The 12,586-nt window shown below is 41.7% G+C and overlaps 1 protein-coding gene across 2 annotated transcripts in view; it reads left to right on the top strand.

Moving 5' to 3' along the window:
* TENT4A (terminal nucleotidyltransferase 4A) overlaps window positions 1–12,586 on the top strand; it is a 47,533-nt gene that overhangs the window by 25,849 nt on the left and 9,098 nt on the right. For both annotated transcript variants that reach the window (XM_066374731.1, XM_066374725.1), the window contains exons 2-7: window positions 1,112–1,235; window positions 3,345–3,391; window positions 4,298–4,418; window positions 6,684–6,791; window positions 8,165–8,293; window positions 10,489–10,702. In XM_066374731.1, coding sequence (XP_066230828.1) covers window positions 1,112–1,235; window positions 3,345–3,391; window positions 4,298–4,418; window positions 6,684–6,791; window positions 8,165–8,293; window positions 10,489–10,702 — 743 coding nt within the window. The remainder of the gene's footprint in view (window positions 1–1,111; window positions 1,236–3,344; window positions 3,392–4,297; window positions 4,419–6,683; window positions 6,792–8,164; window positions 8,294–10,488; window positions 10,703–12,586) is intronic.

The following is a 12,586-nucleotide window of genomic DNA, read 5'->3' as shown; positions in this document are numbered from 1 at the left end:
TGGTACGTGGCCCAAAAAAGGTTGGGGACCACTGCTATATAAGATTACACGTAAGATAATCTGATGCTCTTTACATTTGTAATTTGGCATTAAGAAGTATTGCCTGTTGTTATGTGGACTATTTTGCTAACTATTGAACTAACATTATTATAATATTATTATTGAGCTAATTTATTTTGTCTTTTATTTGCTTTCTAAACAAACTTGAAACAGAAGCAGGTGAATTTGATTTGTTATAGTTTCTAGGGTTGGATCATTTGACCCCCCCCCCCCCCCCAATTTCTAAAAGAAGTGAAGTATGAACGTTTTTCCTTCCTTCAGAAGGATTCTGTGGAACAGGTCCTTACCCTGAAACTTAACTCCAAAAGCTGTTGCCACCTCCAAAGGACTAGCTTTTTGCTCATGAGGCTGACAGTGACAGAAGTGACTTATGAGGTGGAGGTGAGGTATAGGGTGGCTTTTGGAGCTCACTTCTCTCTCCTGCAGACCTTTGTTAGGAAAAGAAAGGAGGCCATATTTCTGCCCTCACGCATTTGGTCATTGACTTCCTTGTCTCTGAGTTGCAAGGAGAGAACACTTGAGTGTTGAGTTAAATGGGACTTTTCTGCCCCAAGGGACGTTTCTGTGTAACAGGATTGGGAGGCACTGGACACTGGATCCAGCACGTTGTCAGTGGGTAGGCAGGCTGGCCTGTCTCAGACCCTCCATGCTTAGTATGGCCATGGGGTTCAGAGCTCATCAGAGGTGGGGTGACATGCCTGGGGAGACTGTGTTTATTGTGACACATAAACTGAAATTGTCTTCTATCTTTCATGGATGGAATTCTGTTTCTTAATGTAAAGTCACTGAAATGATTCTGTTGGGTAAGTCTTAAAATGCCAATCAAAAGTTTTTGTATGTGTTATTAATAAAATTCTTGTTAATGTGTGATGCTAAATATATGTGTAATTGTTCTATCACAGAGTGTTCATTATGTACTTCTAGAGGAGAAAAGAAACTGGATTATAAGTGGCCAGAAATATATTGTCGTGTCATGATGACCTAATAACAGAGTGAAAAGTGTGGCTAAGTTTAATTGTAACTCTAGTATGTTTTCTCTTTTGTCCATTAGACTTCATGAGGAAATAATTGACTTTTATAACTTCATGTCCCCTTGTCCTGAAGAAGCAGCCATGAGAAGAGAGGTGGTAAAACGGATTGAAACTGTGGTTAAAGATCTTTGGCCAACAGCTGATGTGGGTATAGTCTCTGTACTTCCTTGTCACATACAAGTAAATGTGAACACCCAAGATTGTAACATGTCTGTGCAGACCTGTGCCCAAGTCAGGTTTTCTCTAGGTGTGGTCCTGGGCCAGGCAGCAGTGTATCCCCTGAGAGCTGATTGGAAATGTACCTGCTGAGTCAGACACCTTGGGGTGGGGCAGGGATCTTAATTTAACTTGCTCTCTTTGTGGTTCTGATGCATTCAAGTGAGGACCACTGGCCTAACAGAAGGTTTTTGGGGATGGTGTGATTATTTCTCTTTAAAATGTCTAATTGAAAGTTAGACATTTTACCCCTTCTCCCGCCACTCATGGTGGTGTGATTATTTTTGTGAAAATTTAAAGTATTTTCTCAAACACTACTTTTACAGCAAACGAAATAGTGTCCATTGATATGAGAGCCACTGGCATTTCTGGTGCTTAATGCAAGAAACATGAACATGTCCTCTGACCAAGTTATGATGGTCTGCGTGCAGGCTTCTGTCCTTATCGGTCAGCCTCCCCTGCCGGTGACCAGTGACTGTGACTGGTGACCCACCAGTGATGGAGATGCGCTAGGCTGCTGAAGGGCACATGTGCTCCCAGTGAGCTGGGCAGCACCTCAATTCCTCTCCTCTCTTCAAGTGACTTACAGTATCCTTGGCTTTAAACTTTAGTGCTCTGGCACGGTGTTTCACCTCTGTGTCCTAACTATGGGCTTGAAAATTATTGGAGGGCTTGAACCAGTCTCCATAAAGTTCTTAGCTTTGGCAGGTGTGGATGAGGCCAATAATTATTTTGTCTCTTAATTTTGAGTTTTTAAAAATTACTCTTTGGGCCTGACCAGTGGTGGTGCAGTGGATAGAGCATCAATCTGGGACATTGAGGTTCCAGGTTTGAAACCCCCAGGTCTCCAGCTTGAGCACAGGTTTATCAGTTTGAGCGTGGAGTCAACGCTTGAGCATAGGATTTTCGACCTGATCTCGTGGTTACTGGCTTGAGCCCATAAATTGCTGGCTTGAAGCCCAAGGTCACTGGTTTGAGCCCAAGGTTTCTGGCTTGAGTAGGGGGTTATAGGCTCAACTGGAGTCCCCTGGTCAAGGCACATATGAAAAGGAATCAGTGAACAACTAAAGTGCCTCAACTATGAGTTGATGCTTCTCATCTTTCTCCCTTCCAGTCTCTCTCTCTCGGAAAATAAAAATAAATTCCTCTTTGGGCAAGTCTTTAGTTTACAGATTAAGTAGATTTTGTTGGATCATTTTTGTGTCTTTCCAACATGCAGGGCAGGGGAGATACAGAGACAGACTCCCACATGTGCCCTTACTGGGATCCACCCGTCAACCCCCATCAGGGGCTGATGCTCTGCCCATCTGGGGCCATGCTCACAACTGAGCTATTTTTAGTGCCTGAGGCAGAGGCTCCACAGAGCCATCCTCAGCACCCAGGACCAACACGCTCGAACCAATTGAGCCATGGCTGCAGAAAGGGAAGAGAGAAAGAGAAGAGAGATAAGGAGGAGGCGGAGGGGTGAAGAAGCAAATGGTCACTTCTCCTATGTGCTCTGACCAGGAATCAAACCCAGGACATACACATGCCGGGTCAATGCTATATCTGTGGTCAACTGTCCAGGGCCGTATTTATTTTTAAGTGAGAGAAAGGGAGATAGAGAGACAGACTCCTGCATACAGCCTAACTGGGATCCACCTGGCAGCTCCCGCCTGGAGCCGATGTTCGAATCAACTGAGCTGCCTTCAGCGTCTAAGGCTGACACTCACACCAGTTGAGCTATGTTCAGTGCCTGGGGTGGATGAGCCACTGCCAGCAAGAGGGGAAGAGAGAGAAGTGGGAGAGGAAGGGGAAGGAGGAGATGGTTGCTTCTCATGTGTGACCTGATCAGGGCTTCTCATGTGTGACCTGATCAGGGATCGAACCTCATATGTCTTCACACCGGCCAATGCTCTATCCACTGAGCTAACTGTCCAGGGCTTGCAGGACTGTTTTAATTTCACTCAGGAGTAGGAATGAGGCCTTTGACTGAGAAGTGATGGAAGGATGACTGAATTGTCACCTATTTTAAGACAATTATTTTTTTTCTTTCAGGTACAGATATTTGGCAGCTTCAGTACCGGTCTCTATCTTCCAACTAGGTGAGTGCCGGGTTAGTGTTTATGTTTATTTGGGAAGAGGAGATGGTGGTATCTCTGTTGTAGTCAGGGCTTAGTAAAGTCCTTGTATTCAAGACTAAGGCTAGAAATAGTAGCTAAAGGAAAAGACTGGAGCAGAGAGAGAAAATTGCAGGACATAAAATTTAATTTACTATTATGATAATTGATTGCTTTGTATTTTTCCTGTTGTGCTTAATTTGATGGGGTACAAAATTGCTGGACACTAGAAACATATGGAGATGAGTGACAGGGCCAGGGGAAGAAAATGCAATAGAAAACATTTTGCTGATATTTTTGGATATACTTTGAAAATTTGATCTTATGTTTTACTGAACATTTTAGCATAATTCTAATTAAACAATACTGTTAGGATTTTTATTTGATAGAAAAATGTCATTTGCATTCTAAAGTCCATCAAGGACTTTAAATATCCAAATCAATTTTATATACATAGTTTCATTAAAAGTTTATTTTTTGTTAACTTGCTGTTAACTTTGGATACTAGGGAGGCTATAATCTCAGGGTTTGGAGTTGGTGTTGGCAGGGCCAGTGGGTAATTGAACAGGATTGGGGGTCAAGGAGTCCGAGTCAGCAAGAGAGTGATCCAGTATAGACGGCTCTAGAGTAAGGACCCAGAAACCTTAGAGGGCAGGCGGTTTATTTCAGTCCCTTATTACCTAATGGTGTTGGAGACTGTGTCACCCTTTTTGCTTTCAGTCTTTGTGTTACAGATACATCATTAGCTGCATTTTCTCACTACATAACCCTGAGAGGGATATACGTAATGGCGTTTATGTACAGCCCTTGAAGGAGATGAGAATGTGTGTGCCTGTGTTACTGCATAGTGAGGTGAGCAGCGATTCATGGCCACTTTTTTTTTTTGTCCAGTGACATCGACTTAGTGGTCTTTGGAAAATGGGAGCGTCCACCTCTCCAGCTATTGGAGCAGGCCCTAAGGAAGCACAACGTGGCTGAGCCGGGCTCCATCAAAGTCTTAGACAAAGCTACAGTAAGTGTGGGCCTCTCCTGATGCCTGTGTGATTCACTGAGGTTGTCTGCAGCAGGTGTTGGTTGCTGAAGACTTCTCTACTTGTGATATAAATGTGCTTCCGAGTTGTTTTCTTATAGTTAGGATCAGCTGAGAATGTGTTCAGTCTGACCTACAAGTTGTGAGAATATCCAGCTGTTCTTGGCACTAGAGTACCTGACTGTCGGCCTCTGTTAGGGTATGCAAGGAAGGATGCGAGTCTCTGAAACAAGACATGTTTGGGAGCTGCCCTTTTTGGAGTGTGTAACTGAATAATTAAACCATGGCTTTTATAGCCCTGGCTGGTTGGTTCAGTGGTAGAGCATCCGCCTGGAGTGTGGATGTCTTGGGTTTGATTTCTGGTCAGGCCACATAAGAGAAGCGCCCATCAGCTTCTCCACTTTTCTCTCTCTCTTTCTCTCTCTCTCTCTCTCTTCCTCCCTCCCTCCCTCCCTTCCTCTCTCTCTCTCTCTCTCTCTCTCTTTCTCTCTTCTCCTCCTGCAGCCATGGCTTGATTGGAGACAGCTGGCCCTAGGCACTGAGGATGGCTCCATGGCCTCTGCCTCACTCAGGCGCTAAGAAGAGCTCAGTTGCTGAGCAATGGAGCCACACCCCATATGGGAAGAGCATTGCCCCCTAGTGGTCTTACTGGGTGGATCCCAGTCAGCGCACATGCGGGAGTCTGTCTCTGTCTTCCATCCTCTCACTGAATAAAACCAAAAAACAAAAAACAAAACAAAACATGGTTTTGATTACGTAGAAAAAGATCATCATTTGGCAATTATACTTCAGAAAGAAAACACCTTGCCAGTTCCTTTTATTCTAAAAATATACACTTATGAAAAATTTTTTATTTTGGGAAGCAGTTGGAAGGTGAGACTGATTTTGAAGTGTACTTGTCGAAGTTTCCCTAAGTCCAAGATTAGAAAGCAGTGCAGAAACTGTAAGTTACTTTCTTGTTGCGTGATGGTTATTAGCTCATCTGTACTACAGGTTAAATTTTAATTTTTAAGTTATGTTTCATCCTATATGAAACTGGATTAAATCCTTTTAGTTTTAAGATGGTCAGAAATTAAGGTGGGGGCTTTGTCTTGCTCATGTAGTGGAACCATTTGCTCAGCTGCCTTCTGCCCAATGAGTTAGTTTTGGCTATTTTTAAACCACTTACAGGCATTATCTCAGTTAATCCTCCAAGCCACTCTCATGGGCAGAAACTGATATTTTTCACATTTTACAGGTGAGGAAACTGAGGCACAGAGAGGCTAGGTAATTGGTCCAGGGTGGGTTCAACAGCCACGCCATTTCCTCTGCTGCCATAGGTCACTCTCCTGTGGGTGTCCGTGGCAGTTGGCTCCAGGTGAGCATTTTAGAGCAGGTTGTACACTGAAAAGCATGTTCCTATATTGACTTCTAGATGTTTTAAACCTTTAACTAGACCTCAGTTGTTTTGTTGAAGGGAACAGCCTTTTTATTCCTTAGATGCTGAGTAAACAAAGCATTGCCTTTCCTTCTGGAAAAACACAATGGGGTTGTAAATCTGAATGGTTGCTTGGACATCTTTTATGAGGCCAGTTTTTAGTGCCTTTTGGTGATAATTTCTGTTGATGGGTATTTCCAAAATGACTTTTTTTATTAGAGAATAATTTTTTTTTAGTTTGTTTTAAAGAAAGATTGAAACCCAAAGTAGAATTGTTTGGAGAAACATCATCAGTACAAATTATAATTTTAAAAATGGCTTTGAGATTGCTTTGAATGTTTTCAGAAATTCTAGCAAGCATAATTTGGGGACCAGGAATTTTTCCCCATCACTGGGCACTCATGGTAGAACCGGGACTTAGCTGGCTTCTTCTCCTGGTAGGCAGGCATATAGTCTGGGCCTCCCACCCCTCTTTTTCCTTCTCTCAGGCACCTGTTCCCCTTTGCCCTCACCTCCTTGGCAGAAGCGGATAGTGGCCATGATTGACGCTAGGTCACTGGCAAGGTGCTGAGTCATGTCAGCAGGGCTGGGCAGAGGTGTTGGCGGGGCTGGGGAAGTGGCTAGTCTTTGGATCCAGGGACGAATGAGGTTAACCCTGGCAAAAATCCCTTTTCTTCTTATCTTTAAAATCTTGGGTTCATGATCTCTAAATTTGTGAATAATTTTTAATTTTTAAAAAGCCTTTCTGTATAACTTTGGAAACATTTTGATGCCTGACCTTGAAGAATTTAGCATATTGAAGCATAAATTTTCAAATTAAATTTTCGCAGGTACCAATAATAAAACTCACAGACCAGGAGACTGAGGTTAAAGTTGACATCAGCTTCAACATGGAGACTGGGGTCCGGGCAGCGGAGTTCATCAAGAATTATATGAAGGTACTGCCATCAGCAAGTTAGCGCAATAAAAATCAGGGACTTTAAAATGTTATGTTGGGTATTGTTTCTCTTATAAATGTTAAAAAATTTAAACTGACTATAATAATAGAGACTATACAGGAATAATTTAGCCTATAAGTATTATTTCTGAAGAAATAATATTGAATAATAACTTTGAAACTACATAGCTGTTTTTCAGATTTACTTTCCTTGGCTAGTCATTTCATAAAGTTGAATGTTGTTTTAGAGAGCTTTGTGAAATGTTCTTCCTGGTTATTACAAAATGGCCATCCCTGTAGCTCTTTGGGCTTGGTTTGCAAGTGAATCCAGGAGCCCATTGGACACTGAATGCATCGTGATGCACTCTAGATTCATGTACTTGGTCTCTTGCCTGAAGATAGAAGAGCAAACTTGTTTACGAAGGGGACATAATTTGAACTCTGACCAAATGTCTGGTCCAGTTAAACAGATGGTCTTTCCTCCTGTTATAGTGGAAGTGGTGACATCCTTGATAGAGGCCACCTAGCACCTGTAGTCTGGGTACTGCCTCCTCCCACAGTCCAGGGACCTTGCTCCTTCCGTTTCCCTTTTCCTTTCCCTTTCCCTTTTCCTCTCCATCATGTCTTGTCTGAAGGCTCCTTTCTGCTCCTGCATACATAAAAACAACCAAAGTTTCTGCTGTCCCCCACCCCTTCCTCATCCTCTGCATTTCTTTGTTACCTTCAACCTGCTCATCCCTCGGGAGGACTGGCTGCTCATCCTGCTGTTGTCCCCCCGCCTCATGAGCTGTTCCCTCGACGCCACTGGCTTTTCTCTGGGTGCCTCTGAGTGTTAAAGGTTCTTGTATTGGTTCTAGGACCCTTCCTTGTGCACTGTTGCCTCCCTCCCTTCACCAGCACAGCCCTCCACCCAGCATGCAGCATGCCGTGGGATGGATTTGAAGAAATGTGTTCATTCATTCCATTTCTCTTTGTACAGGGTTTCCCCCCTCATAACCTGAGGAGGGGCTCCCCAGTGGAATGGGAATGAGCCCATATAATTCACTCTCGGACTCTCTGGTTTGAAGATGATTAGCCTAGGCCTTGGTCGGCAAACTGCGGCTCGCGAGCCACATGCAGCTCTATGGCCCCTTGAGTGTGGCGCTACCTACCTATATAGTTTAAGTTTAAAAATTTTGGCTCTCAAAAGAAATTTCAATCATTGTATTGTTGATATTTGGCTCTGTTGGCTAATGAGTTTGCCGACCACTGGAGAGCTTTCCAAAGGGCAGGAGGATAGAGGAAGCTTTCTTTTCTACCACTTAGAATTTGCTGTGTGAGGTCTTCAAAGGTACATTAACTAACCAGTAAATATTTTTCTTTTGGAATTTACAGAAATATTCATTGCTGCCTTACTTGATTTTAGTATTGAAACAGTTCCTCCTGCAGAGGGACCTGAATGAAGTTTTTACCGGTGGAATTAGCTCATACAGCCTAATTTTAATGGCCATTAGCTTTCTGCAGGTGAGTGTGCTTTTCTCTCGAGAAACACTGATACTGAGGCTCACGTGGGTTCCCTTCGCTGCTCGGTTTTGGTTTAGGAGAGACGTCATAACAAAATCCTACTTTGATGAATACTTCTCTCCTATTATTTTTTATATCTTGTTTTGTAGCTGATTTAACTGTTAGAGGAGGGAGAGCTTATCTGGTTGTCAGTTATGTGTATGTCAGTCCAAACTCGAAGAAACTCCTTTATATTTAGAAACTTTCATACCTTGAAAGAATTAAAAAAAACAACAACCATTTTTCTTGGTGCTTAACTATAGTGTATACTGAAAAAAAATCTATCTCAGAAAAACGTTTGGTACCATATATGGTAAAAATTGAAGAGTCTTTTTTTCAGATTAACAAAACTTCAGTATTTTCTCTTGAAGTACCATGGGGAAATCTGTCAGTAGAGAACTGACAATTCAATGCTGTGCTATACGGCTAAACTATAGTCAAAATATTCTTATTGATATTTTCTTAAATGAAGGTTTCTGTTTTTTTATAAGATCTTGCCTATGTATGCTAGCCGCACAGCACTTTTCCTCCAGGTTTATTACTAGTTTTGTATTTGTGATTGTGCTTAGTTAGGGCTTTATGTTCAGAATCTGGTCATTTTCTCATCAGCAATACTGCTAGTGGTCGGTACACTTCCTGGTCACACTGCCTTCAGTTGTTTTGATTTCCTCAGACTACTTTGCAGAAATACTTTAATAGTGAAAAAGGAATTCCATGCATTTGCTTACAGTTTTAATTCCTTGCCTTGTCTTCCACCCTAACCTCTGATGTTGCCCTTCCTACCATTCTTCCCTAGTTTTCAGACATGAGTTTGATAAACACAATCTTCTCTTAGATTGCTTCCTCAGGTATTCCTGATATGAACTATTTTAGTAGCCTTGTAATAATGACTACTTCCTTTTATTGCACTGGGCTCAGTGCCCCCTGTCAAATTACCCCATGGGATCCTCGCAGCGCTCCTGTGACCCAAGAGCCTCACCCAGCACAGGTGCGATTGCCTGTGTCACCTCCACATCCCTTAGTGCCTTGCCCTTCCTGCCTCAAAGCTGTGACTGTTATAGCATCTGAGTTCATTTCATGGCTGATTGAGGTAAGAAAGCCCAGCATTGCCTTGGGTAGTTCTGAGGTGTTTGATTTTGACTAGGAAGGGAGTAAGGTAAGGCGAAAATATAGTAAGATTGCTTGCTACACATGTGCCTTTGGAACATGCAAATCCCTAGAAGTCAAAGATCTGAACCCTAAAAATACTTTCAGTATTTCCCCGTGGAGATAAATTGTGCTTTTGCTAGAACTTCCTTATAATCACCATCCTGTGTGACTGCTGCTGCCTTGTTCTCTGTCTGTACAGTCCCAGGTCGCCCTGGGCCAGTGGGCCACAGATGCCTGCTGAGCACTTGCAAGGAGGCTAGTGAGAATGAAAAATGGAATTTTTAATTTGTCTTAATTTATTTAAATATAAACCACCAATGTGGCTTGTAGCTATCATGGGCAGAGCAGGTCTGCATTGCTTAGATTTGAGAATCTCTTAAATCATTGACTCAGGAGGGTGTCAGCAGGTTCAGAAGTCCATTACTTGCTTAAAGAAATTGTGGCACTGAATTGAGGCTGACACTAATCTCTCTGACAAGCAGGGACATGAGTTTGCTATAAATACGATACAATACTAATTACTTATAAATAGTTAAAATCCTTTCATGTTCTGTTTTTCTGTGATGTTGTTCAGTCTAATACTGCCCCCTGTTGGTTGTATTTTGGAACAATGGAATTAAGATTATAACTAGAAAATTCCACCATCTTCTATCTAGATGACTAAATTGTACACAATATGGCCCACCTACAATGTGGCCCAACTACAAGTTGGGAACTTGTAGTTAATCAAATGTATGTTTTGTAGGAAGTTGCAGTATGGATTACCAATTTCAAAGAATTAAGGTATAGTAAAAACATTCAGGTAGAAGGTTTTATTTCTTTTGAACTCGTTTTATTGAGAAAGGTTCCCCAGGCTTCCTTAGAGCCTCCTCGCAGCCGCTTTGAGCACTCCAGTGGTAGTGCATGAGCGACTGCCATGCGGGTGGTTCCTAGAAGAGACCTCTAGGTAACAAACTTCAGTACATGCCATCTTCTTTAGAAGTGAGTCGAATCTGTTGCTTTTGCAGTTGCATCCAAGAATTGATGCCCGGAGAGCTGATGAAAACCTTGGAATGCTTCTCGTAGAATTTTTTGAACTTTATGGAAGAAATTTTAATTACTTGAAAACTGGTATTAGAATAAAAGAAGGAGGTGCCTATATTGCCAAAGAAGAGATCATGAAAGCCATGACCAGCGGGTACAGACCATCGATGCTTTGCATTGAGGACCCCTTACTGCCTGGTAAGGGTACTTTCCTCTGCACTCGGGTGGGGCATTCCTTCCCTGGTGTACCCATGTGGTGTGGTGGTGTGGTGGTGTGGTGGCGTGTGTCCTCAGGCCCTGCAAGCCAAGGGCAGTTCATTGGATCTGATGTAAACTCCTACTTTTCTAACAGTAAGGAGTGACAATTTACAAGTCCTTGTTTAATGCTTCTAATTACTTACTGTAGAGTTGCAATTTTGTTTACATTCTGGAGTCAATCAGAAAAATGTGGAAGGTGAGAAGAAAAAAAATGTATTTTTTGTTATAAAATTATTTTTATAACAATAATTATCATAAACCGTTTTTCCCCCTAAAAGTAAGTGACAGAGAAAAGTGAAGTGTTCCATCCGTAATAATCCCCTCCCATTTTGGTCTGTATGTCTCCCATTTTTTTCCTACATGGATATTAACACTCTTTATTGCAGCTTTATTAATTAAATGGCGTCAGATAATACAAACAGATTTGTAACTTGATTTGTAACTTGTTCTTTACTTAAAAGCATATCTGAGACCCCAACCCCCTTTTTTATGTGTCTAGAGTCTGTTCTGTCACAACAGTTACCACCTTGAAGAACCTGAAACAGGCCTCTAGTTTTTCTAGTTTTATTTCTTTTAGAGTATTTAAGGGTACTCATAATTCCAAACTCTGATGACAGTCTTTGAAGTCTTTGCCAATCTGATAAAACCATGCAATATAAATTTTCATATAATTTACATATCTTTAATGACAGTGAGGTAAAACACATTGTTACTTGTCACATTGTTATTTGTCAATTACCCAAATGTTTATTGAGCATCTGTTAAGTGAGATACTGCTCTTACTGTTGGTGATAAAGTCAGTGACTGACAGGTGACAGAAAAGGTGGTAGAGATGTCAGTTCCTGGTATGCTGCCCCTTTGTATTTCTTGCTGTGTGAGTGTATGTGCTTTGTCTGTTTGTCAGACTGTTCCCTTACTGATTTTGTGAGACCCGTGTATTGTTAGGGAAACCTTTCTTTGTTGTACATACTGTACTTTCCTTTTCACCCCCTTTATTTGCATCTGAATTTGGTATTCTTTTATTGTTTAGCATATTTAATATCCTCATTTAATGATTTTTGTTTTATGGTTTTTGGGGTATAAAATGTCTTAAATTTATTTTTTTCAAAAAAACATACTATTTTTTTCTGTTATTTATAAATGACCTGATTTATGCCCTGCCTTTTCAGTAGTGATTTCCTGGCAGCACAGTGTGACAGGTTTTCATCATCTGTTTGTGTTAGTAAGTTAAATGGAGATATTTCCATTGTCTTCAGTGTTTGCTCAAATGTACATGAAAAACAAAAACACCACCCTAATACTAGGTTATAGTATATACTTAAATATGGAAAAGATAGTATTCCAATACTTAGAATACAGCTTCTAATTTTTTTCTTGCTTACCTGGCTTGTGAAGATGTTTCGTGTAAATAAAATAAAAAAGTTAAGCTCCTTCCCTGTTGTTTGCTTGATGACTTCATTGGCAGCTTCGTTTAATTTGCTACCCAACACCCAGAGTTCAGACCTGGAACATTCTATCCTCCTATCCTAGAGGATTTGCTTTGCAGGTCCCATTGGTATTGACTGAACTGAGGTGTGGTCAGGTTAACTGCCTGCCACAGTGGGCTCTCAGTCAACGAGACAGCAGCCTCATTCTGGTTGCCGCTTTGCTGTGTTTTTGATAGCTGGGAAGTTATTTGACTCTTGTAGACTGTCACTCCATCTCTGAGTGACATCTGTGTTCGTGGAGGTAAACCCTGAGTTGATGATTCAGATTGGGCCCCTCAGCCTGTGAAACACTGTGAGATACACACATGGCGATTAATGCATGTTTGCAGGTGCCTGA

This window comes from Saccopteryx leptura, chromosome 1 (genome assembly GCF_036850995.1).
Source record: "Saccopteryx leptura isolate mSacLep1 chromosome 1, mSacLep1_pri_phased_curated, whole genome shotgun sequence".
NCBI lineage: Eukaryota > Metazoa > Chordata > Mammalia > Chiroptera > Emballonuridae > Saccopteryx > Saccopteryx leptura.
This window is presented reverse-complemented; position numbering and strand designations above follow the sequence as displayed.